The sequence below is a fragment of the Pinus tabuliformis genome, chromosome 5_2, assembly GCF_031772625.1.
Source record: "Pinus tabuliformis cultivar Carrire ecotype Pingquan chromosome 5_2, CPIR1, whole genome shotgun sequence".
Classification (NCBI taxonomy): Eukaryota; Viridiplantae; Streptophyta; class Pinopsida; order Pinales; family Pinaceae; genus Pinus; species Pinus tabuliformis.
In genome coordinates, this window is record NC_142306.1 from 817,692,515 (window position 1) to 817,719,639 (window position 27,125).

The 27,125-nt window shown below is 40.5% G+C and overlaps 1 protein-coding gene across 2 annotated transcripts in view; it reads left to right on the top strand.

Moving 5' to 3' along the window:
* LOC149161813 (sodium/calcium exchanger NCL1-like) overlaps nt 1–27,125 on the top strand; it is a 146,762-nt gene that overhangs the window by 96,646 nt on the left and 22,991 nt on the right. Inside the window, exons 4-6 of one of the 2 annotated variants that reach the window (XM_089437056.1) lie at nt 13,188–13,333; nt 13,425–13,657; nt 13,795–14,093. In XM_089437056.1, coding sequence (XP_089293182.1) covers nt 13,188–13,333; nt 13,425–13,657; nt 13,795–14,093 — 678 coding nt within the window. Of the gene's footprint in view, nt 1–13,187; nt 13,334–13,424; nt 13,699–13,790; nt 14,094–27,125 lie in introns of both variants that reach the window. The other variant, XM_089437055.1, reaches the window with a different exon arrangement.

Genomic DNA, 27,125 nt, shown 5'->3' on the forward strand with positions numbered 1-27,125 from the left:
TTGCCAGGGTTGTGTGGCGCAAGGATAGCCATTTTGGGGCCCCATAATCTATCAAAACAACCCTGCTCCCCTGAAACTATTCTGGTGGCATGATGTGACAATAAGAATAAAAGAGTGGACCTAACAATCAACATGTGATGGTTGACAGGTCATATAGGTTAGGATTCTAGGGTACGCGGCAGCTAAGTGTCAATCTACGTGGGATCCACGTAGGCATGATGTCAGCATTGTGTGGTGATACAAAGCAGAGTTACGTGGCGCAAGAATAGACATTTTGGGGGCCCCATAAACTATCAAAACAACCCTGCCCCCCATGAAACTATTCTGGTGGCATGATGTGACAGTAAGAATAAAAGAGTGGACCCAAAAATCAACATGGCATGGTTGACAGTCATATAGGTTAGGATTCTAGGGTACATGGCAGCTAAGTGTCAATCTATGTGGGATCCGTGTAGGCATGATGTCAGCATTGTGTGGTAATACAAAGCAGAAAACAAATTTTCACTTGTCTAAAAGACACCATGCATTAAAAAATTAATTGATTGGTTTTCAAAACGAAAAGGAGAAACTATTGTTTCATTTGCCAATTTTTTAAAAATGAGAGCAAGTTGAAGGACCACCAGCAAAACAAGCATTCAAGTTCGTGACTGTTACAAGTCACCATCAACCCTGTTCAACTACTTTTCTGGGGTAATTCTCAGTCTTTATCCTGGTTTATTTCAGTATGAGGATTAAACAGTCAAACCTTGAAATTGCCGAGACTTCTTGATCTGTCAATTTCAAAGAATTAATTGATAGAGAGGGAGACATCTTCGATACCTGATGTCAATTTGACCTTTATGAATAAATAGAGAAAGCTTTTCGACATTTCAAAAAAACTTCAAGATATTTCATTGGTCTGAGATTCGTATTTGGCCCAATTTACCATTCCCCAAAGCTTTTGTTTCCTTGAATTTGTAACCTGGTGCACTGAGCACTACATTGTGAGCAAAAAAGCTATCATTTCTAGGAATGGAGTTATTCTGTTTTCCATAAACTCTCAGTCTATTCAAGAAATGCTTAAAATAGTTATGCCCATTGAAAACCAAACTCTGGATGAAAAGAATCTAAGCCTGAATTACCACAAATTAGCAACAGAGGAAAGAAGAACTTTATTATAGTCATTTTTACCCTTAGATGCACCGATACCTGAAATTCCACCACCGTACCTTTCCGGTATTTTCCCTGAGTTATCCAAACACATTGTGTCCATGGTTTGTTGTTTGTTTGGGTATGATGATGCCCAAACTATTGATGAGATAGTCTTAGGCTTGTCTTCCCTCCACCTGGTTAAAAAGTCGTTTTGTCAGGTTTCGTTTCAGTCAGTACCTAAATGAAGCCATAAATTTGCAATTGCCTTAGTACAAACTAACTAGATATTTCAAATACCAAGCTTACTTAGCCTATTGTTTCTTTATTTCCAAGTTGTAAAATTCTTGAATTTATACCTACAAGTTAAAGATGAAAATGGAGATCAAAATTCTTTCATCCATTAGATTTCCACTGTTATAGGACAGTCAAAAACACAGGTTTTTCTGAATTTATCCACAAATTTATGTTAGTTGTTTATTCAGTATTATATGAAGATTTTCCTCCAAGGATTTTTCCAGAGAAAGAAAATTCTACAACCACGTTTGTATGGTAGAGTTGGGGATTGGTTCTTGTTCAAGGAGTATACAGAATTTAGAATACATGGTTGTGAACTACCTCCATATCATCTTTCAATTTTTCTTCCTATATGAATTTTTGGTTTAGAATGTATTAGACAAAGATTGAGTTTATATCAGCTGCATTTTGTTTTCAAGAAACATCAGGCCACTTTCTAGCCAAAGAAAGAAGTAGGTCCATTTATTGCTAAAGCCTAACACTAAGGCTGCTTTTCAAGAAGTGGAAGAAATGATGAAAATTGTGAATTTTCCCCTAGGAGAAGTCTGGCCATATGATCCTTATATGATCATATCAAACAAAAGGACCAAGCAAGCATCTACTCCTTATATACATGTAACAAAAGCCCACATTAAAAAGTTGGCCAATAGAGATACTTGGGAAATTGAGCAACATCAAATTACATAGCAAACTTTAGAGGCAAATCAATCTTATCAATCCCCTATTTTAGAAACTCCTCGACCACATGAGAAAAACTTGAAAATAACTCGTGCACAAAGTTTTCAAACAACTTCCGAAGCAGAGGAAGATCAACAATCAAGAAAAAGACAAAATGGAGATCAAAATTCTTTCATCCATTAGATTTCCACTGTTATAGGACAGTCACAAAACACAGTTTTTTCTGAATTTATCCACAAATTTATGTTAGTTGTTTATTCAGTATTATATGAAGATTTTCCTCAAAGGATTTTTACAGAGAAAGAAAATTCTACAACCACGTTCGTATAGTAGAGTTGGGGATTGGTTCTTGTTCAAGGAGTATACAGAAATTATAATATGTGGTTGTGAACTACCTCCATATCATCTTTCAATTTTTCTTCCTATATGAATTTCTGGTTTAGAATATATTAGAAAAAGCTTGAGTTTATATCAGCTGCATTTTGTTTTCAAGAAACATCAGGCCACTTTCTTGCTAAAGAAAGAAGTAGGTCCATTTATTGCTATCACCAAGGCTGCTTTTCAAGAAGTGTAAGAAATGATGAAAGTGATGAATTTTCCCCTAGGAGAAGTCTGGCCATATGATCCTTATATGATCATATCAAACAAAAGGACCAAGCAAGCATCTACTTCTTATATACATGTAACAAAAGCCAACATTAAAAAGTTGGCCAATAGAGATACTTGGGAAATTGAGCAACATTGAATTACAGAGCAAACTTTAGAGGCAAATCAACCTTATCAATCCCCTATTTTAGAAACCCCTCGACCGCATGAGAAAAACTTGAAAATAACTCGTGCACAAAGTTTTCAAACAACTTCCGAAGCAGAGGATGATCAACAATCAAGAAAAAGACAAAAAACAGGGAAGCAAGTAGAAGTAGAAATGTCAGCTTAGAGTGCAGAGGAGGCCACATCAAGCGAGCCTACCATTAGTTGGAACTTTTGCCATCAACATCAACAAGTCAGGAAAACCAAGCAAGAATGTTGCCTTCAGCTTCAGGGAGGAAAGAAAATATATTTGATCAGTTCTTTGAATTTAAGAATAAAAACATGAAGATGAAGCATGATTCATATTCACCGCTTTGGGCACAAGGATCAAGTTCATCTCAAACAAGGCTATTATCAACCTTAGACTATGAAAAAGGGCAATTGAACATGGCTATCCTAAAATCAAAAACTCAGGTTATTCAAACAACAAATGATTATAAAGGTGTAAAATTCACAGTTGATCGGAAAAAGATATATTTAGTAGATCAAATGGATTTGCACAGGTAGATAGGTGAAATGATCTTCATGATTCTCACACTCACTGCGTTAAATATCTCTAAGGTGGAAAATATGGTCTCAAAGGTCACCAATCAACTCAAACAAGAGAAAATTGGCACAAGAACTAAACAAAAGAAAATAGATGAGTTAGAGAAGTGGTTTATTAAGTTGGGAGGAGATCCAAAGTATGCAGCCTCAGTACGGGACTTGATCAAATCAAAGGACCTGGATATTCAAGCATTGAAAAAAAGATTAAAAATCCCCAATTTGGAGCATGTACAGACACCGGAGCTACAGGTTGTGCAACAGGAAAAGGAGCAGTTGCTTGCAATAATGAGTGAAATGAACAGAAAGATGGAAAATTATGAAAAGCAAATTGAAGTCTTGACAAAGGAAAGAATGGAACATCTGTTCAGGGTCTTCATTAGCACAAACAACCCTTGTAGATTCATTTGAAAAATTAGCCGAGATTATGTCTGAATTAAGCTTGAGAGGTGGAGATTGAAAATCTAAAAAGAGTAATTAGTATTACAGTCAAGAATGTGGAAATTCATATTTTGAAAGAAAAATATCAGAATAAATGCAGCGATTCAAGCTGACCAAGATTTAAAAACAAAATTTCAACAGGAGAAAGAGTAGATGAAGAATCATTTAATAGGCACTAGTTCCTTAACTGAAGCAAGGTGTATTTTGCGAGGATAAATTGTCATTGAAATCACTAGGATGTGGAATTATTTCAGATTCATAGTTGATGAGTAAAATTTGGTATGTAATACATAAGAGGCTATTCAACAAATTCAAAATGATTTGGGCAACATGCCACAGATAGCCAACAAAGTTATCAAATATCTTAATGTAATGACATGGGACCAATTACATGCATTAAGAATTCAATGGAAACCATTAAGGTTTTAACCAAGAGGGCTCTAGTCCAACAGGCTCAGGACAAATACAAAATGGTGAAAAAGAATGTTGAAATGTTTATGAATAAATTCAATAATATGATAGAAATTTGTTTTCCATCCTGCTGGGAGCAGAATGAAAATATGATATCATTGGATGATTTAGAGAATTACTACCGAGGGAAAGAAATAGGGTTGGAAAGTTTTCAATTTTGTCTAGAATCTTAAAAGGGAAAACAATGGTTGATAAGTTAATCAATGTTTTTTATCTGCTTTGGTGGGTAAAAAATATTTTCTCAACTGTTCTCACTTATAAGTTATTATAAATATACGAAGTTGGATATTCCCTCTAGAAATATGACAAATTTTAATTATCCAGTTGGAGAGAACTGGAATCAGTTAACCAAATTTGTGCCATGAATCTTCTAGATTCTTATCAACAAAACACACCTAACCAAGGCCATCTGGCAGACAAATAGTTGGACCTATTGAGCTATTTTTTTTTTTCGCAATTTGGTTCCTAAAAGTTTCCTTCTCAACTAATGTCTGTTGTAATATTTTTGTGTAAAAATAGAAAGAGACTCGAGGAAAGGGCTTTCTAGAGAGAGAAGGAAAATTTTTGTATTAAGTGGGTGAAAATAGTTAGTTGTAATCTATCCAAATAGATTATATTTCCAGCAAATTGTAGTCTGTTCATTTGCTATGTGTAAAGCATTTTTCTGATAAATCAAAGCCATTTTCTTTTATATGTTAGTCTGAGTTATATGGATTGATTTTTAAAAGTTGAAAATTGAGTATCACTTTTTCCCTCTATAATATTTGCAACAACTTCATAAGCGAAAAGATTTATATGAGATCCAATTTGTGTGCAACATACCTTCTTTCTTGTGGAATTGTATGCAATGCAATTTTTATGATTATAGTAAACTAAATTGTCGTATTACTAATTTTTTTTTGTACGTATGCTTCATAGAGTGATTAGGACATTAGTTTAATGTTTGAAGTCTTTCTTGTTTATATTTCTCTATCTTCATCCATCTTCTTTGAATACTAAATAGTTGTCTGTTTTAGTTTGAAAGTATCCTACTGACTGATCTTTGAGAACCTATTGTCCTACTACAAGATATAAATTAAATCCAGATCAATTATTTTAAAATACTTTGGTGCCTTGACATAGTTCCCTAGGTAGGAACATCTGAAGTAACAACATAATCAAAATAACACTGAGAGCAATACATATTTGAACCAAAATGCATCAACAAATGGGCTCTAAATGGCCTCAAAAGTCCAAAACTAAGCATAGTACTAATGAATAATTATGATGACATAGTTTGGGAGCTAGAGTCTAGACATCCCCATTCTTGTCTTATATCTTTTGTTGACAATGACAAGAATGGGGTAATGTTTGTGCAAGTATAGGACCCACCATTTTGTGGGTGATATCCCTAAGATTTTTTTTTTCCATGATGGTCCTCAGACGGCGGCCAACAGACCCCTTGCAGCCACCGACTAGCTCAATGTGCCATTTCTCCGCCACCTGAGGTAGCCATGTGGTTCCTCACCCATCTATCATGATCATATGTTTGAAAATGGGCCTCCCAAACTTAAAGGTATGTCTTCTTATTTGGTAATTGAGTATTCTAGTTTATTTATTATGGAAACTTTGGGCATGGATTAATGGGGGGATTTGGCGGAAAGAGTGGTCTAGGTCTATGCTTTTGTCCCTTAAGTCTCTTTTGGGATGTTAACCGTGCATCCTAGTCTTGTGGGATTTCTTGTATTGACCTATTGGTTTTAGGGATGGTACTACATGGGAAACCCTAATTTTGGTTGCGTGGTCCCGCTCCTCGATTCACATATATTACTCTCCTTCCGCTCACTACACCCCCAATCATCTCTCCTCCTGGGTCCACATTCCTCCACTGGGTCCACACAGGGTCAGCCACCTCCCCCTTTGCCCTACATCTTGGCTCGGGCTTGGAATGATGCCCGAAGGTTGATGCAACTAAAAGAATAAGAAAAAGCATAATTAGCCACATTCAACAGGAAATTGTAACACAAAATGCAAAAGATGGCCGGGACAAAAGCATTTAGCACGTGGGAAAAAAACCATGACATGAGCTCTACCCCATTCCATAGCCATCACCCTAGTTCCTACATGGCCTTTGATGAGCCTCTTTTATCATTTAGGAACCCATGATTGTCCCAACTCCTGGTGTGCGTGAATTGCCCCACCTTATAAGGGGGTATTCACTGCTATACTTTACGCATCATGATCTCATTACCTGTTGATTTGGGGTAGCATCGGATGTGCTCTAGCCACGAAATTTGGTGGAGAGGTTGGGGCACATGAGATCTCCAATACTCAGAAAGGGTTTGGGCAGATTAACAATTAAGGAGATATTAAAATAATTAATATTTTTAATGGAGTCCCTAAGTCTAGGGAAAATAAAATATTAATGTGCATTGATATGAAATTGTGTTCGAATGGTCCAAAAGACATGGATCAAGCCAGATCTAATCTTAGCCGTTGATTAGGAACTTAATCTCGACCATTGATATGTCAACAGGAAGAGTATAAGAGGGGGCTTGAGGGTCACCTGGAGGATACACCAGATGATCAGTGATTCTATTCTCTAGAGCGGGGTTTGCTAAGAGACATAGAATTAGTGATCGGGAGTTGCAGCTGAGGGGCATTGAGTATAGAGAGACAAGGAGGCAGAGATAGTGTCGGGGGAGCAACATAGTAGCTGGGGAGAGTGATGCAAAGCCAGCCAAGGCTCACGCAGGGCCACGCAGAGGCAACCGGGAGCTGCGCAGAGCCTCATAGAGGCCAGCTAGGCTGACGCAGGGCCTCCTAAGGCTGATGCAGACCCATCCGAGGTGACGCAGGGCCAACGCTAGGCAGAGAGGGGCTGACGCAGTTTAGAAAAAGCTAACGTTGGGGTTTCTGAGGCAGATTGGTGCTGAGGAGTTGCCGAAAGGATTATCTGGGGTTTCAGCCAGGAGATTTGTCTCAAACTGAGAGATATTATTGCCAAGGAAATTCTCTGTTGGGTAGGCCAGTTTTGGCACCCAGATTGTACTCTGATATTGCTTAATAAGAAAACCCTCAGATAGCTGCGTCAGTTTTCCCACATTGGGTTTTTCCGTGGACATTGGTCCAAAAATAATGGTGTCATATGGCGTGATTGTTTCTATTTCCTTCAGTTGTTGATTTGTAATATGTTGAGCATGCACTAGTGTTTATTTTCAGTATTTACATTGTAAATAACTTGTTAAGTATCATAACAAGTAGGTAGGAATAAATCAGATAAAGTGCACGGAGGGTTTCTAACTAAGTAGACTTAGAAACTCCAACATGGTATCAAAGTGTGATTGTAGATCACAGGAAGACTGAGGACATCAGTCGAGCGGAGCAATAGCCGCAGAAAACAGCTATCCCAAGGTGACAAATGCTGTTTCTAGGAGAGCAACAAGGGAAGGGTGATGCAGTGCCTGTGTCATTAAGGGTGAGTCGGGAAGAGGCGGCGCAGAGGCTAAGGAAGGCAAAGGGAACCTCACGCAAAGCCACACAAAAGTTGGGAGGGCCGACACAGTTGGTTGAGAAGGCCGGGATTGCGCAGAGCCTAGGAGCTCTCACCTTCAGGTTGCTGGGGTTTAGAAGGCTGTGGGAATATTGCAGAGTGGAGCTGGTGAGGTATTGTAGCCAGAACAATACCTGATAGAGCAAGGCCAAGAGGAGGGAGTTGCTACCGAGGGTTTCTAGCTGAGGAACCCGGATTAGTGGTGCGGTTGCACAAGATGATTAGAGTAGGGGGCATCTCGACAGCGACAGAAGGATTTCGAGGAGGGAAATCGGGACTCAGAGGGAGTCCAGAAGAGAACTTCCAGACGGGAAAGAGAGACTCGAAGGAGTCAAACAGAAAACTTCCAGGGGGGAAGTAGAAGAGCATCATGGCACTACACGGAGTAAGAGACTAGGATAGACTAGATGGCGTGTCGAACTTTGCAGTTTGGAAGGCCATAATCTTATCCGTACTTGACAGAAATCGTGTCAAGAACTTCACCTTAAAGGTTATAGCTATCCCAGTCGACCCCAATGATAACGACAAGTACGAGGAGGAAATGGCGAGGGCCAAGAGCATCATCCTTAACGGGGTCAAGGACCATGTAGTACCACACATTGCCGAGAAGGAAACGACATATGAGATGTGGGAGGCCCTCAAGAAATTGTATTAGCATACTTTTGTGCAGAGAAGAATGTTATTTGAGAATTAGTTGAGGTCGTATCAGATGAAGAAGGGAGAACTGATCGACACCTTCCTCGGAGGACTGAACGAGATCCGAAATCAGTTGACTGCTATAGAAGCCATGCTGGATCAGGAGTTTATGGTGAGGACAACCCTAAATGTCGTCTCAGAAGACTGGGAGGTATTTGTCCAGAGTATACTACGCAGAGGGAAACTCCCACCTTGAGATGAGATGTGGGCAGCTCTTTGCCAGGAAGAGATCAGATGACAGTCAAAGACAGGTAGCAGCGACAAGGGGATCAAAGTCAAGCAGGAGGAGGAAGATGTTGCCCTAGCATCTGACAGAAAGTAGGAAAAGCGGAAGAAGAAAGATCTCTCCAAGGTCAAGTGCTTCCACTGTGGGGAGTTGGGTCATTATGCGACTTAGTGTCGAAGGAAGAAGAGTAAGGGAGAGTCTTCCGAGACTAAGGCAGTGCCAGAATGGGTAGAGAAGGAAGTTTTGCCAAACGATGTGATCTGGATTTAAACAGGAACGCAACAAATTACAGAGAAAACCATAAACACAGAGATGTAGTAGAAATAATACTTCATTTCATTAATGTAAAATACTGAAATATGCTTACAAACAGAAACGGAAATAAACCAACTAGGGCCATGGTAGCTCATCTCTGAGAAGAGATGTGGTGGCTACATGCCTCTGAACTGTGTTACAATGAGGCTTGAAGGCCTATTTATTGTTGAGAAATAATGGAAAACCGTAAACATCCAAAAACCTAACCCTAGAAGATGAAACGCCAAACTGTGGGTCTCGTTTTGGGTAAAATTGGTACATCAACTTTCGGGGGTCGTAACTTTGGCACTCGATCTCCATTTGACGCGTACAATAGCTCGTTAGAAAGATCTATCCGAGAACTATAACTTTGGGAAGAGCAACATCGGTCCATGGACCCAGGTTGTTCCCAGATTTCCCAAAAAACGTTGTTTAGGGCCTCAAAATGGCTCTAGAAGTTCAGGACCCGAAAAATTGCTAAAAATAGTAAATTGTGCTACAAATAAGGAAACTGAAAAACTGCTAGAGACAGTTGTGGGGGTCCAAGTGGGATAGGTGGGTGGCCACCAACATGCACCTGGATCATTCCTCCCCCTTAGGAAGCAATGGTCCCCATTGCGTTGAGTTCCTCCATCTGCTGAGCTTGGTCCTTGGTGAGCTGTTTTGCAATCTCTGATGTGTCTAGTAATGGTGGGAAGCATGGTTGAGGGCGTTCCACATTGAACACTTGGTGCAAGTGAAGGAATGGAGGAATGCTGTGCTCCAAAGCATTGTTTCCCATAGCCTTGGTAATGCTGTAAGGACCATGTTAGAGTGGTCTGAGCTTTTGATGGGCTCTTGTCAGACGTTCTTTCTGCAGATGCAACAGACTTTGTTGCCCCCATAAAACTTGTGTGGTACCCCTATGGGTGAGAAGCTGTTCCTGTGTTCTGTCATGACCGTATCCCTTTGCTGCTGCTGCTGCGTGGAGGAACCCTTCGCGGGGGTCATGGATGTGGCTACGATCTTCCCCTTACTTTGGGAGTGAACTAGACAGAAAATGAATTTCCTAGTCTGGGAGATGATCTCGCTGCATTTCTTAGCAGAGATCAAAGAGGTGGCGGTAGGTGGGGCTACCTTCGCCATCTTGTATAATGAATTACCCAAAGTAATAATGACAGCGCGAGGCCTTGAGTCATACACAGCATGTCGCTTCCACAAGTATGGCTGGCCAAATAGTACATCACAAACATCTAGAGGTGCAACAACACATAATACCTCGTCTGTGAAGGGCTTGATGCTATAGGGAAGGCGGCACTGCTGGCGAACTCGGCCTTGGTGAAGCCACCCGATACTGTACGACTACGGGTGTGGTGTAGTTGGTAGGCCTAACCGTTTCACGACCTCTACTGAAATGAGCTTCCTTTGGCTGCCACTGTCGACAATGAATTGCAGCGACGAACCCTTCACCCACATCTATGAGTGGAAAAGACGCTCCCCCTCCTGGATCTTCGGGCTCATTCTTCTGGATCTTGGCGGTGGAAATAGTGGCGCTGGGCTCCGCATCAATGATCTACTTCCCTTTGCCATTCCCCTTGTCGGGTTCTGACTCAGGGTCGGAACATGCATCTGATTCTAAAGCTTTTCAACTCGGCCACTAGTCACTGCTTGGTCCGACACTCACTTGTGTTACGAGTGGGGCTCTTATGGAACTCACACCACTTTCCTGTGTCCTTCGTCTTCGTGGTGTTGTTCTTTTCTTGTGGCTTCGACGGGTTGTCTTGGGTCACCCCGCCTTGTCTTTGACCTTTGGTCTTCGGATTCGCAGATCCAAAGTCTCGCTTCTTCTGTTTGAACTTTTGCTCGATTTTGATAGTGTATCGGTACGCTGTGCTGAGCGAGGAGATGTTCAGGGACTCCATCTCTTCCTGGATGTATCTGTGTAGGTAGCCGCGGTATTTGAGTACTAGATGCAACTCAGAATCTTTGATACCCAATTGTGTGCGAAGGGTATGAAAAATGTTGGTGAACTTTGACACATCTTGGTTCCTTCCCTGTCGCAGCGTGGTCCAGTTTATGTATTTGTCCTCATAGCTTTTGACAGGGTAATACTGCTCCTTAATGGCATCCCGGAATGAATTCCAAGTGGGTGCGGCTGAGAACAGTGAGCCCGTACTTTCATCCTTTTGCTCGCAGTAGGTTTCCCACCAGTCCTTGACGTGGGGGGCTGCTTTGAGAAGAGCGAAAATAATCTTTTCCTGATATATCCTTCGTAAGTGATTCTCTATATATTGGGTCTCCTCCCATCGGTGAAAGTCCATAAAGAGTAGGAAGCTTTAGCTATGGTGACAGTGGGCTTTAACTTCATTGTTGCTCTTGACCTAGCAAGTGCCCCTCTAGGACCCCCTGATAGTTTGAGCGGTAACAAGTACTAAGGACATGACAAAGCCATTGAACTGTGCTCATAGAAATTGACATGCAAGATTGAACATGCAGGATCGAGACTTGATTGGAAAGGAGCTTTAAAAATGGCAGTGTTTAAAGGACATCGAGGAGAAATGAAATAGCAAAGTTATGTTCCTACTAAGAGCCTTAAGTCAATAAAGTCTATGGATGGGGTGTTTCAAATTTGAAGCGCACCTATCAACAAAAGAGGCCTGAATAACATTGCGCTAACTAGAAGAAGACTGGTGGTTGTGAGAATACATATGGGTTTCAATGATACATTATTTACTTTATAGGTTGTAAATGCTTGTTATGTGGCTCAAAAGCTTGGGTGTTAGTGTTAAACTGGGAAAAAGTTGCCTATTTCAAATAAATATGAGGACCTTGCCAAACATTAAGAATTTAAATGCCATTTGAATTGCGCATGGGCAGAAGGGATAAAGATGTATGTAAAAGACATACATTATTTGTATGTGGTTTTCTAAATAAGCGTTTGAAGATATAGAAGAGTTTACTAAATTTTTTTATTTAGCAATACAATGTGTAGCGATTCAAGCAAGTTCAACGTGTATGTTTGAGCCTTGCTATAACATTCCAAATCAAATCATTGAATAATTCATGATGCTAAGGGATGAAAGGATGGCCAAATTCTTAAAAATCAAATGTAACTGGTCCATTCAAATGTGCTGTGTGAAAATGAAATGCGTGGCACTGTGCAGATAGACAAAAAACAAATAACTGACGATGTCAAACAACGAATACTGCAGTAAAATCTGGGAATACTCTTTTGGCTAGTTATTCAAAATGATATCTGTCATATTGTCAATGAGTTTGGTCTTAATTGGAATTGGCTATCTTCCCCATATTGAATGTATATTTCACTTTGTTCGATGTATTCCACATCAAATTGATGTCTATTACTTTAAGCATGTGTACATTGTGGTTTTAAAGGATCAGAAGGGAACCTTACACTCCTGGTCAAAGTAGTGGCAGGGGCTTCTCTTGCATTTAGTTGATAAAATTGGATAAACTAAACCTGAATGTCATGATGAGAAGTTCACCTTTGGTGAAGTTCACAACCAACACAGGAAAGCATGATGCTTTCCAGAGGGTCCGCTCTCCGGAAGTCAATGCTTGTGCAAAATTCCCTAGAGTAGCAGTATAAAAGATTGAATCTTTACTAGTTTCAGTTTATCACAGATAAAATTGGAAAGATGTATCATATGAAGAAATTCAGTTCAAGTATGGTGGAAAATATGTTTACAAACCTTTCATAAGATTACAATTGGATTATAAAGATCAGTATGTAGGTTGGTGTGGATGTGCATGCAATTGTTGTTTGAATGTTTCTTATTTTCTGTTATTATTACAGCAGCTTGGTCTGTTTACTATGTCAATTACCCAGTCAATGCATATCATCGAATCTGTTAAGTTTTGGATAGTGATTTCAAGGTATTGTTTTAAATATTCTTCAGTCAATATACTTGAATAGTGGTGTACGGATCTGTCTGGTCATTGGTTTGTGGTGGTGTATGGATCTGTATAGTTACTAGTTAACCGGTGACTTTGTATATGAAAAGAAGCAAAGTACCTTTGAGGGTGGAGATTGTTGTATCTTCTAAATTGTCGTGTATGTGGCATTTGCAGGTTTTACAACCATGGATTCAGAAAAGACGAGTGGCATATGTGAAGCAAAAACATATGGTATCAGCTATCATGAAAAATGTGCATTCGAAAGGATGGGGAAAGCTCCTCAGGGAAGATGGCCAACCTGATCAGGATGTCCTTAAAAGGTCATACTCAGAATTTTTTTTAGCCACCTCTATGCAAAACTTTAGGTATCTTCACATTGTAACCACCATGTTTGAATCTCATTAAATGCAGTGTATTCGGAAAACTTGACGATGACAATGATGGATATTTGACAAAACATGAATTACGTGGGCTTTTATATGGGCTTGAATTGCAAGATCCAGATTCTTCAACAACTGATGCCGTTAACAAAGTAATGGCAGACTTTGATTCCTCGGGAGATGACAAGCTTAGCCTAGATGAGTTCAAAGTTGGAATGAGTTCATGGCTTAGGATTGCAACCTCCACAGTTGATCATTCAAAATCAAATAACTACTCAAGGAAATTTATATCTGATTTTCAATCGGTATGGAATCCCTGATTTATTCTAGGAACATGCTTAAGGTTGTTATGATAAGCTTTTATTTATCCATTTGTATGTTTATGCTAATACTGCAGAAAACAAAGGAGGAACTTGAGGCTCTTCAGAATGAGAATGAGGAGGGAGTTTCTGAAGTTGATAATCCATACAAAGTTTATCTGAAGGCAATAATGCTGATCCTGGGAGGTGCCATTTTAGCGGGCATATTTGCAGATCCCCTTGTAGATGCTGTTGACAATTTTTCTGATGCAACAAGCATCCCTTCATTCTTCATCTCATTCATAATAATGCCTTTGGCTACAAACTCCAGTGAGGGTGTTTCAGCAATCATTTTTGCAAGCCGGAAGAAAAAGCGCACTGCTTCTTTGACTTATTCTGAGGTTATTCCATCTAACTTCTGTATTTTTTGTGTGTTTGAATCAAGGGCAGGGATCGGTTGTGTGTATTTCTGTGTGCATTAAATAGAAAGTGTATTTTTAATGTTTCTGTAATAGAGATTTTTTTTTTCTAAATTCCAAGCAATGTTTACAAGTCTCTTGATGGATCACTCTTTTGATTTTTGTGTCTTTGCTTGATGGATCACTCTCTTGACATATGGGTGCTTGCTATTTCATGTTATATTCTTAATGGAGCATCTTCATAATCTTGCATGATGGTGATGTCACTAGGAGGGGGTATTCTACGTGGTCCTCTTATCTTGAATGTGTGCTGGGGACATAATGTTTGATGGAGTGAGCGCTGTGTCATGTATCTTTCTATAATGTACTTGTTACTGCTCAAACTAGAAGGGGTCCAAGGAGGGGATCCTATAGAGAAACTACTAGGTTAAGGGGCAACAATGGAGCGATAGCCCACTGTCACCCTAGCTAAGGTTCCCTGTGCTTTACGGACTTTCACCGATGGGAGGAGACCCGATAGAAGGGGAATCACAATGATGAATAGATCAATGATTGGATAAGGAGTGATTCCTAAAGCCTATTCACAAGAGAGACTCAATTAAATAACTTGCTTGAGAAACGAGGTGATAGGATCTCTAGGAAGGGCTAAGAGGACACTTGAGCCTAGGTTTAGAGGATATGCCTTGACAAGGGGCCTCCTAGGATTAAGGATTCTTATGGAGAACTGGATTCTTATAATCCTTGTGGAATTTGAGTTATAAAGTTGTGGGATCACAGAGAACCCAAGTGGACCCAAACTAGGTCAAGGGTATGGAGTTGATTGACCAAAGAGGGGCTTGACCAAATTAGGAAAGAGAATAGGATCAAAGGACAAATTTTCTTTTGAAATTTGGATGGAATGATCCAAATGAGGACACTAACCGAAATCAACTTGGGGAGAGAAATGATCCTCGAGCTAGGGCTTGCCATATCTCCGGATGCCATCGAAAAATTGTGCTCAAATTTGGAGGACCCCTTGAGAAGACCCTAGCGCAGTTGTGGACCAGTTTTCAAGGTGTTGGGATGGCTACAAAATATTTCACTTGATGCCCTAGGTGACCCTTTACTGTTAGGCTTATAATTTGGAAAAGTGAAGAAAATAGATGTAAATTTCATCACCAAAGAGATACGAGGATCAGTGCCTTATTGCTTGGGCTTAATGGTGTCAAGATACACATAGATCGAGAATTTTTGTGAGCTAAGGAGCCCTAATTGACCTTTGCTAGCCTCTCCAAGTGAAACAACTAGGTCAATAGGGATTTATACTACAAATTTTCTAAAGAGATGAAGTTTCAAGGTCTTTCAACCTAAGAGGTGCCTCTAGGAACATTCACCCAATCCCTAAAAAAGAAACACATGCATTAAATCACCTATTCAAGGTCCCAGAAGAATTTCACATTACATTAACCATACAAGAATATTGATAACAATACACATGCATTTGGCAAGTAAGATAACAAGAATAAGATAAAAAATTTGACTTACATGAGAGAGAGAGTATATCCATTCATCCACTTTGCATTAGAAAGAATCTCCAAAGACAATAGCGAAAATCCAAACATCATAGTGCAGCAAGAAACTCCAAAAAGTTTATCCCAGCAAAAAGTGCAAAAATATCTCAAGAGATACCAATCCAATCCAAGTGATGATTAGAGGTTAGAATGAGCCTCTCTCATATTTATACAACTCTAAAGGGGATTCGATTCGCCTAATTGGCCTAATTTAGCCGCAAATAATAAAATAATACATAATAATGACACGACTTGGTGACAATCCCACCAAGATAGCTCAATAATACAAAGGTTAGCATCTCAAGAGGGAAAAATAATGAATATGATGAGTTGTTGGGCCATTGAGGAGGCATAATGGAGCCCAAATGTGCCAAGTTGAGCGAAAATGCTCCAAAAATAGTGGACAAGGGGTTGGCCCCGTGTTTTCCAAGCAAGTCACATGTGGTGCTGCCAAGTGGGTGTGGGGGCACAATGACATCCTCATGGGTCTCCAAGTGGATTAATAATGCTTGTAAAACATCTGTAAGGGCTAGGATGATGACATAAGCCATCCCTTTGTCCCTTGTAGTGAGACACATCCTCATCTGGACCCTAGAACATCTTCCAAGTGTGTGGTACATGTGTGGAGTCGGCTGAACATGGTGATCCAGGTGCATAATCCTCGTCCAAAAGGTGGAACACGAGCAATCCCTGAATGGTGCTGGGGATCCATGAAGTACTCTATGCTATGGTGGAGGCCCATGGTTCTCAATGCTATGGTGGAGGCCCATGGCTCTCAATGCTCACCCTACAAGTGCCAATGTGGCCCTCTGGAGGGTGTGGACCCCGTATAGGGAGACCAAACCCCAAAATGGAAATCCAATTGCAATCCTAAATAAGATCCAATGTGTCCCCTTGCCCTCCAATACAACAAATCATTAGAGTAATGAAGTAAAAAAGCTTACAAATCTTGGAATCAAGTGGCTAATTCATGGTGGCATGCCTTTCCATAGTGGGCTTTGACATGTATAGGTGTCTTCAAGCTCAATAAGGGGGTTAACCAAGGACCCTATTAGGTGGTTTCAATCTATAAAGGGGGTGAAATGTCCATGGTACATCCATCAGTGGGTAGGTGGCATGTGATATAGAGATGGGACTGAGTGGGGATCAGGGAAGGCACCAAGCGACATGTCATGGTACAATGGTAGCTATGATGAGGGAAGCCCACTCTTGGGTATATGAGTGTAAGAAGGAGCAAATCATGGTGCATGAGTTACCTCGACCTTTGTTTTTCGACCCTTCATATGCCTTTTGCCTTTGATTGATTTTTCTTCCTAACTGCTCGGGGTTCCAGGGGATGAGAACATGATGTGTAGAATATGGTAGTAGATACTCCCTTTTAAGGTGAGACAACTCATTGCCCACTAGGGTTGGGACAATCATGGGTTCCTTAATGTGGAGGGGGCTCATCTAGGGCCCATAGGAACCATGGTGATGGCCATGAATGAGGGGTAGAGCTCATGTTTGGCTTTTCCCACGTGCTAAATTTGTATGTCCCGGCCATCTTTTGCATTTGGTGGTACATTTCCTGTTGTAAGTGGCCAAATTATGCTTGTTCCTTTCTTTTTAGTTGCATCAACCTCCAAGAATCTTTCTAGGGCCAACCCAAAGTGTGGACAAGGGGAGGGAGAGGCTAACCCTATGTGGACCCAGTGGACACATGTGGACCCGGATGGGAAAAGTGATGAATGGGGTTAAAATGAGCGGAGGGGAGTGATGTATATGGTGTCGGGAAGCGGGACCACACAACCAAAATCGGGATTTCCCATGTAGTGCCAGCCCTAAAGCTAATTAATGGCCAGTAAAAGAGATCCCATGGGACTAGGATACAAGGCTAACTACCTAATCGGGCAGAGGCAACAAGAGTACAACCGTAGCCCACTCTTTCCGTGGAATACCCCCACCAATCCATGCCCAAAAGTGTCCATGATAAGTAAACAAAATTATTCAACTAAACCAATGAAAAGTCATACCTTTCTAGTTGGGAGGCCCACCTTCAAACATGCGATCATAACAGATTGGCAAGGGACCACAACGCTGGCTCGGGTGGCGGAGAAAATGGCACATCAAGCTATCTGGTGGCTGTAAGGGGCTGCCAGCTGAGGACAATCTTGGAGAAATTTTTTCTCCTAGGGATATCACCCACAAAGTGGTGGGTAATAGTACCAAGCAAAACTTCATGCAAATTTCTTCACAAGTTTTAAAACTTTTCCTTTGACACCTTTCTACAAACAGTTAATGTGCAAGCTTTGACAAACACCGAAAGAATACCTTCATCTAATAATACTGCAAGAAACCATGCTTTCTTCAAACATTTCAAGAGCAAAATAAGAAGAATGATATTGATAGATTTCTGGGTCAAAAACAGACCTTTATTTGAGAATGATCTTCAATGATTACAATGCAGAACCTGAAACTTGCTCCAGCTGACACAAAAGCAATTAATTTCCTTAATCCAGTGCTAGTACAATGCCTGGAGATCACGCTTCAGCGATACTGGGTTAATTCAGCCTCCTGGACAATATAATTCAGCCACCAATAAAGTCTGCTTCAGCACTTGAGATTGACTGATATACCAATTGGAATGATAACAACTTTCAACCTGCTGCAAATAAGGAATCAGACCACTGGAAAGATGAATTCGTCCTTGGCAGAGATAAGGTCTGCACATAAAATAAACTCAGCCTCTGATAATAAGAATTCAGCCTCTTCAAAACTGATTTAGAATTCCTGAAAGATGCCAAAGATAATTTTGTTCTCCACCCAGAATAACAAGCTTCTGATTTGGATCCTTTTGCTGGAAAATTTGTATTTCTTCTTGAGGAGAAATCGACCATCCAAGCAAAATGAATTTGGCCCTCTTTATTCAGCCTTCAGGTAGCCACATAAAATCATGAAATCAACCTCTCCTTCCAATCTTCAATGGACTGAGATAACTCTTCCAAGTTGAGCAAATAGCAGGGGAAATTCCCAACTCGGCCTGCAAAATCTACACAATTTCCTGGTGCAAATCGAGCCCTGAATGATTAATGACACTCAACCTTGATAATTGTCAAATCAAACTCCAAAATTCGGCCCTCTTGAAAGACTAACTTGGCCCCTTTATAAATCAATGCCTTCAACTTCAAAATCCATCATCTCTTCAAGTAATCGACATCTGCTTCATATCTAAAAGGATCTGGGATTTCTCGACTATATGCTGGGCGGATGGCACAATAGAAAACCCACTCGGCCTTTGCAACAAAGGACAAATTCGACCCTCTACAATTCTGCCTCCCACACTTGCTAATTCAATCTGAAGATGGATAAATTCATCGCCTTTTTGTTCTGCTTCAGAATTGAAGGGATACTCAGCCCTCTTGAGAATAATAAGAATCCCGTACTCCTGCGAATGACAAATTATGCTGAAGAATGCTTACAACCAAACTCGATTAGATCTTCACAATAAACTTTGGAAAAGAATCCAACTAGGGTAGCAATATTGTCCATCGAAATTGGGAGATATTAGCTAGGGTGGCAATGAGATCCACCAAAACTAGTATGAGGACCTCTCTTGAAAACCTCAGCCTGAAACTTGTTTTAGCTTCTCTTCAATGGCAATGAGAAATCATGAGATGGAATGATGAGAAAATGAGCTCTACCCTTCTTTGATAATTTTTCATTTAGTTTTCTCCAAGCTTTTAGAACTGCCTTTTTAATATTATTTTATTGATGAAGCCACTTTTTCTTCTAAGTGACCTTTTACCCCCTTCTAATAAAAATAATATAGCCCCTCTTATTAATTATATTTTACCAGTTTTATTTAATATATAATAATATCAAAATTGGGCAAATTTCTTTGGTCTCCTTGATAATTTTTCCTTCTCGCTAGCCTAAATGAGACAATTAGGCAAACAAAGATACTGGCTCCAAGTTTTAGAAATATGGGACATTACAGTTCTCCCCACCCAAAATTGCTTGTCCTCAAGCTATTTGATCTCAGGATGCTGCAATATATGTTCTCACTCCCACGTAGCATCTTTTGAAGGTAAATTTTCCCACTGTATAAGATATTCTTTGATTATTCTGCTCCTCAGCCTTCTCTCCCTTGCTTGCAGAATCTGCTCAGGTCTCGGTACCAAATATTCCTCCTCATCCAAGGGAGGTAGCTCAGATGAAGTAACATTCTGCTGTCCAATTTCCTTCTTTAAGCAAGACACATGAAATACATTGTGTATCTTGCTTCCTTCTAGAAGCTCCAGCTCATAGGCCACTTCTCCTATTCTCCTGATAATTTGGTAAGGCACATAAAACTATGGTTTAAGTTTCTTTGCGCCCTTCTGCTTGAGGGAACACTGCCTGTACAATTGCAAGCACGAGTGTACTATGTCTCCCACCTTGAATCTCCTCTCTTTCCGGTGTTGATCAACGTATAACTTTTGCCAGTTCTAAGTTGTGTAAAGGTTGTCCACGAGTGCCTTAAGGATATCCTGACACTCTTGGACCCAATCTATAGTCACTGGGGCCCGACTATCATCGAACACCTTGTCTACAAAGGATAATGCATCATAGCTATACAAAGCTCTAAATGGTGACATCCCGATCAACACGTGGTATGGAGTGTTGTAGCAATACTCGCCCAAATGTAGCCACTTCACCCACACTCTCTGTTATCTTGATACATAATTCCTCAAGTACTTCATGAGCCATTTATTTACTATCTCTATATGCCCATCTATTTGTGGGTGATATCTCGTACTAGGGGTGAGTTCTGTGCCCACCAACCGAAATAACTCCTACCAAAATCCTCCCATAATTCTGTTGCCCTTGTCACTAACAATAGTCTTGGGTAGACCATGTATCCTGAATATCTCCTGGAAGAATAAGTCTGCGCCTGGGATGCCGAGCTCCTAAAGGGGTTCGTAAAGAAGTTAGCGTACTTAGTCAATCGATGCATTACCACATATATGCAATCTTTGCCTTGCACTTAAGGCAGTCCCATGATGAATTCCGTAGAGATGCTCTCTCACTTTTGTTCTGGAACAAGAAGTGGCTGCAATAGGCCTGCTGGATGCATATGCTCCTCCTTATTCTTTTGAGTCTTGACAGAGGCTAAATTCACGAACATGTCTCAAAACATCCTCCTTAAGGCCCTTCTAAGAGAACCTCTCCCTAACTGCCCTGTAGGTCTTAAGGTAGCCTGGATGACCTGCAAGTGGAGAATCATCTATTGCATGTATCACTTTATCCTTCAACTGTGAGTCTAACACCAAGTAGGTTTTGTACTTCTAATAGATGATATCTTGAACTACCCTGTATCTGCTATCTTGTATTTTCCCATCCAAGATTTGACATGCCATCTTGTTTTTGAAATACTCCACCAATAGCTGGGACTTCCAATCCAATGAAGTGTCCATGAAAGAGAATGTCGCGGGTCTCCTTGTAAGTGCATCTATGACCACATTATTCTTCCCCTTGACATACTCGATCTCAAAATCATAAGCCCGAACTTTGCTCACCCATTTCTACTTTCGATCATTTAACTCCTTCTAATCTAAGAAAAATCTGAGGTTGTTTTGATCAATCTTGACCTTCCACTGATTGGCCACAAAATATGCCCTAAACTTGGCCATTGCATGCATGATGGCGAGCATCTCTTTGTCATATATTGAGTAGTGACACTCGTAGTCCCTAAGCTTTTTTCTCTTGAAAGAAATAGGGTGGACGTTCCACATCAATATTGCTCCAATCCCTTCACTTGAAGCATTACACTCCAAAACAAACGACTGAGAAAAATCAGGCAAATCTAAAACAAGATAAGTACTCATTACCTCCTTAAGTCGCACAAAAGCCTTCTTTTCTGCATCTTGTCCACACAAAGGCTTCTTTATTGGTCAAGTCTGTAAGTGGTGTTGTTAGTTGAGAAAACCCCCTTGACAAATTGCCCAAGAATCCTCTTTACGTCGTCACATTCTTAGGAGTAGGCTAATCAATGATAGCTCAAATCTTCTCCTGGTGCACTTGCACCCTTCTCCACCAATCACTTGGTCAAACTAAACTTGCACTTGGATAGCTTGTCATAAAATTGTTGTTCTTCCAATATCTTCGACACCTCTTCCAAGTGTTGTAAATGTTCCTCCCAAGTTCTATTGTATACCAGAATGTCATCAAAGAAGACTAGCACATATTTGTGCATCTGTTTGTTGAACACATGGTTCATACAAGACTGGAAGGTCGCACGTACGTTGGTCGCAACCCAAAAGGCATAACTAGAAACTCATAATGGCCATAGTGACATCTAAAAGCAGTTTTTGGAATATCTTGCTCCCTGACTCTAATTTGGTGGTAGCCCGAGCGAAGATCAATTTCGGAAAATTGTTTGGCCCCTTTTAATTCATCCATCAATTCATCAATCCTAAGAATTGGTATCTATTTTTGATGGTTTTCTTATTCAATGCATTGTAACTGATACACATCCTCAGGGACCTGTCTTTTTTTACTAGAACCACTGATGGGGCAAATGGGCTAGAACTGGGGCAAATGTGGCTTAGTGCAAGCAATGCCTAAATAATCTTCTCAATCTTATCTTTATATGCACTGGGGCACTTGTATGGAGTAGTGATGACCGCCTAGACCCCTTCATCCAACTTAATGATATATGATCAAAGCTCCTATCAAGTGGCCTCCTTGACGTAATATCCATAAACACCTTCTGATATTTCTGCAATAAAGATGCAATGTATGCCGAATACTATTGATGCTAGTTTGCTGACTTCTTTTTCGACACTTTGCACTCCACTGCCCACTCAATGTCTCCATGTCGAAAGATTGCCTCCATCTTGTTTGATGTCACCGTCTTGGGGGGATAAGTGTGCATGCCTCCTAGCACCACCTTCTTGCCATCCTTCATAAACTCCATCTCCATTTGCTGGTAGTCTGTGGTATAACACCCAATAGAGATGATCCATTGAACTCCCAACACCACATTATTGTCATGAACATTCGTCACCAAAAATTCATCTGTGATAGTGTAGTTCCCCGTTGTCAAGCTCATCTTGGGGATTGTTGTCGCTCAAAATTTACAGGCACTGCGACAACGATTCAGGTTGGGGGATGTCACCCTAATCCCCAACCTCCCTGTTTAAGTTGTCTCCCAGCAACAGGCTATGAGGGTAGATCCTATGGAAATAGAATGAAGAAGGAAAAGTTGGGAACCAACTAGTCCAGGAGACACAGTGGAGTGGCCTAGCATTTGTTTAGATTTAGCAAGATATTAAGGATTCGATTGGCTATATATATTTGAAACCAATGCCTTATGTAGTCAACACTCTTGCTTTACAAATTTTAACACCAAGTACCGGATGGACAATAGTTACTTCAATGCGTAGCGATCCTATATGAAATGCAATTCCTAGGACTTATGTGAAATGCAGATTCTTGGTTGATTTTACTTAACTCCCTAGTCTAAGTATGACCCTTAATCTCTATCTATATTGAGCCTAAACTCTATAGTAAGTGGTAGAAAGAAGTCAAGGTGAAGCACATGAGGGTGTGATTAACGATTCCTCTCCTTGAAATCTAACGTACCCGGTGCCTCTGGCGTTGCAGAGACTGTGGCTCTGACAACTGCAAGGTCACCGTTTTAAATACTAGAAAGGCTAGATTTCTCAAGAGAAGATGAAAAACTCTATAGTAAGTGGTAGAAAGAAGTCAAGGTGAAGCACATGAGGGTGTGATTAACGATTCCTCTCCTTGAAATCTAACGTACCCGGTGCCTCTGGCGTTGCAGAGACTGTGGCTCTGACAACTGCAAGGTCACCGTTTTAAATACTAGAAAGGCTAGATTTCTCAAGAGAAGATGAAAAGGTGTTTCTATCTTTCTCTCAACCAAGCTTATGCTTGAAGCCTTGAAGGTAAATTTTAATATGCACAACCATCTTAGGATGCAAATGCAATGTGAAGTTAGAAGATGGTTATTAGAGGAAGATTTCTATAACCTTGAGGTACTTAGATTATGGTTTCTCTTGAGTTATTTTGCCAAGTACTTATTCAAGAAATTTCGATTATGCCAACTCTAAAAATGCCAACAAGATATAATGGAACTCACTTAACTTGATGATTGAAAGATGCACAATTTGCCACAGATCCACAATCGAATACTTATCCAATCTCAATGAAAAATGCCAATGACAATTGCTTGAAATTTCAAAATCAATTATCTAAAAGATGCCCAATATGCAATTGGATCTCAATCAATCAATTATCACCTTCAATGCTACTTAGAGAGAAATAGATCTTAACACAATTATTTTTCACAAATCAATGAAACAAGAATACTTTTGAGCAAATTAGAACATTATATGCCCACAACTCCTTAAACTTATCTTCTTGACCAAGTATGTGAAACAAATGTACTTTAGGATGTGAGCTTGTGTGTGTGCAAATTCAGATCATAGAACTCAAAGAAAGATAAGAAACATCAATGCCAACAATAACTTTCAATCTCACTGATGATGCAAACAGTTCTCTTTCACCAATGACCTCAAAGTACTTTAAATTTCAGAGATTAAATTTAGGATAGCAGTAAGGTTTAGTGATAATAAGAGCAGCAAATAGACTTATGACAGCAAAGAATGCCTACTGCAAACAAATATATCAGCTCTCTGAAAACTTTTGTGATAAGGCTAATTAAGTAAATGCCCAAGTATGTTTAAGGATTGCTGTGTGTTAGGTGTGTTTAATGCCACTGTTATGCAAATTTATTTGACTGAAATAATGAGGTAATAGTTAAAAGAAATGCACCAGGAAGCCCTAGGGCTTGAAGACTCTTTCCAGATCTGCAGATCAAGTCACCAACACTTCAATTCTGAACCAAAACCTTATAAAAATTCTGATTTCCTCCAAGGTCTAAGTTTGAATGAGACGAGCCTTTTAAGCTTGCTATCAAGGCGATATGAAAAAAAAGGCTTAAGCCTCAAAGGTTTCTACAGGCAACAAGAGGCAGCAAATAGGGGGTTTGTTATGGCTCAAGAGGCTGCTACAGGCAGCAGGAAAGGAAGACCGAGCAGTGGCAGGGAAAGGATTGTTGATTTTTGTAGCTTGGGAGGTACTCCAAGCCTTGAGGTTTGAAGGTTTGGAGGAAGGAGCTGCACAAATGGCCTTGTGTGCTTGAAACCCAAGCTTGGGGTTTTGCACCCATCGATGTTGGTGACAAAACAACGGAGGGATTTCGACACGTGATGGATGGGGGTGATAGTACTCATCGAGATGAATCCGACACATCGAAAATCATGTGATTTTGAGTCCTGGTTGAAAAGAAATGAATTTTTGAAATTAAGATGGGTAAATTTGTCTAGTTGGGCAAGTCGGTGTGAGGTTAAAGTAGCGCCCAAAGACAAATTCGTTGGAGCCACTTGATGCCTATAAATATAGGTCAAGTGTGAGGCATTTAGACATATACAAGAAGCATCTTTCATAGTCTACACATCAAGAAAGGCAACGCAAGTGCGAAAAGCTTGAGTGCAGTACGCACAAGTGCAGGAACATGCAAGTGCAGGTATGCAAGAGTGCAAGAACACGCGTGTGCAAGAACACACGAGTGCAGGCAGCACGAGTGAGGGCTGAGCGCGTAGTAGACTACACCAGGGTGACGTAGAAGCTGAGCAGGGCTAGGTATGTATTGTATTGATGTGTTAAGGTTCAATTGATGCTAGTGGATGGTGTCCTAGGAGAGGACAATTTGGAAGTCTATTAGTAGCCAAGAGCAAGGGTTTCCTAGGTGGTTGGATGCCTTAACCAAGAGCAGATGCTACAACAATGATTGGTCACTCGTGGTCTGTTGGAGGACAACGTGATAGTGTCCAAGTTGGAGCCTGGTGTGCACCATCTTCATGGACTTAGGTAGTTGCTAGAGTGGCAGTGGTTGAGCTCATGGGTCCGATCAACCTGGAAAAGTTTGTGCAGTCCTAGACTTGTGTGTGGAGAAGGACATCTACAGCAAATGATGGGCAATCGCCCTAGCCCGTGTTCATTGTGGGAGATGGACATGTTGCAGTGATAGGTGGCAACCCTCTGTGACCTATGTTGGTCTTCATTGGAGAAACGAAGGAAGACCATAGTGGGTTGAAGTCCCTAAGTAGCTGAGGAGCAACAGTGGGTAGATTGAGAGTTGTTCACAAACCAAGTTGTGAACAACTCGACAAGAGTTTTGATGTGTTGTGCCCTTGATGGATTAGGGTACAAGTAGTGAGGAGATTGGATAATCGAGGTTCAGTGGTCAGATGGATTTGGATCGTTGATAGACGCAGTGCAGCAGATCGAGAGTCGAAGGACAGTACAAGTACAGGGTACGACCAAGAGGAGCTGAGAGAGCATGCGACAGCCAGATGGTTAGAGTATCTTGTGTTGAAAAACCTAGGGAAAATGTAGTTAATGTGATTCTTCTTAGCATGATAACTATTTGTGAGGTATTTTAAGTTTTGCTTATTAGCACAATCTTCTCTTGATAACATTACTGTGTGTATTTCTTACTTCATCAAATAGTTACCAAAATACAAGAGACAAAAACACAAGATGTTGGCTTTCTGTCAGGGCCAAAACCTCTCCCTCTTGGAGAAGAAAACCCACACAAAATTCTTCTTATAGAGATTCCAATTGACGAATACCAAGACCATGACTCTTGACCTATCATGCCACTCCAAGACCAAGACAACAATCCTCTTCTTTGTCACTGTTGAGATCATCATCACTGCTGCTTCATCATTGATCTATCTTGATTGAGATCATTGTTGCACACTGAGATCATCTCTACCACCATTACTGTTGCACTACCATAGAGATCTTCATTACTGCTTTGTCCTCACTGAGATCTTCTCCACAACAAAGAGATCTGAGATATATAGTAGAGTTGCACTTAGATTCACCGAGACAGTGATATCCTCTATTAAGGTCTTGACTATAGTTATACTGAGATCACTATTACATCTCTTATGAATGCTTCTGGATTGAGATAGAGTGTTAGTAGGCCAAGACTGTGACCATTATTGAGACCTTCATTACTAAGATAATGACTGCTATCCTTGTACCGAGATTATGATTGTAGGTATGCTGAGATTGCCATCATTGAGGAGTATTAGACTGCAATTTTCCTCACTGTAATTGCCTACGAAATTGTAGAGGCATCCGAGAACCTTCCTGCACCCATCCGAAGTTGTGCCATCCGAGTTCCTGCACCTCTTGTACCCATCCGAATTTTTACCCTGTGACAGACTCGTAAATCTTAGACAAGTCCGAGTTCTGTGTCCGAGTTCTGCGGATACCCTAGCTGAGTATATATAGTGGTTTCATCCCATATTTAGCTGACCTATTAGTGTGAACAGATGTGTCTATTTGCAAGTCGACATGAATTTTATTTAGTTCATTTGCTGGTCGACTACATCCAGAGGAT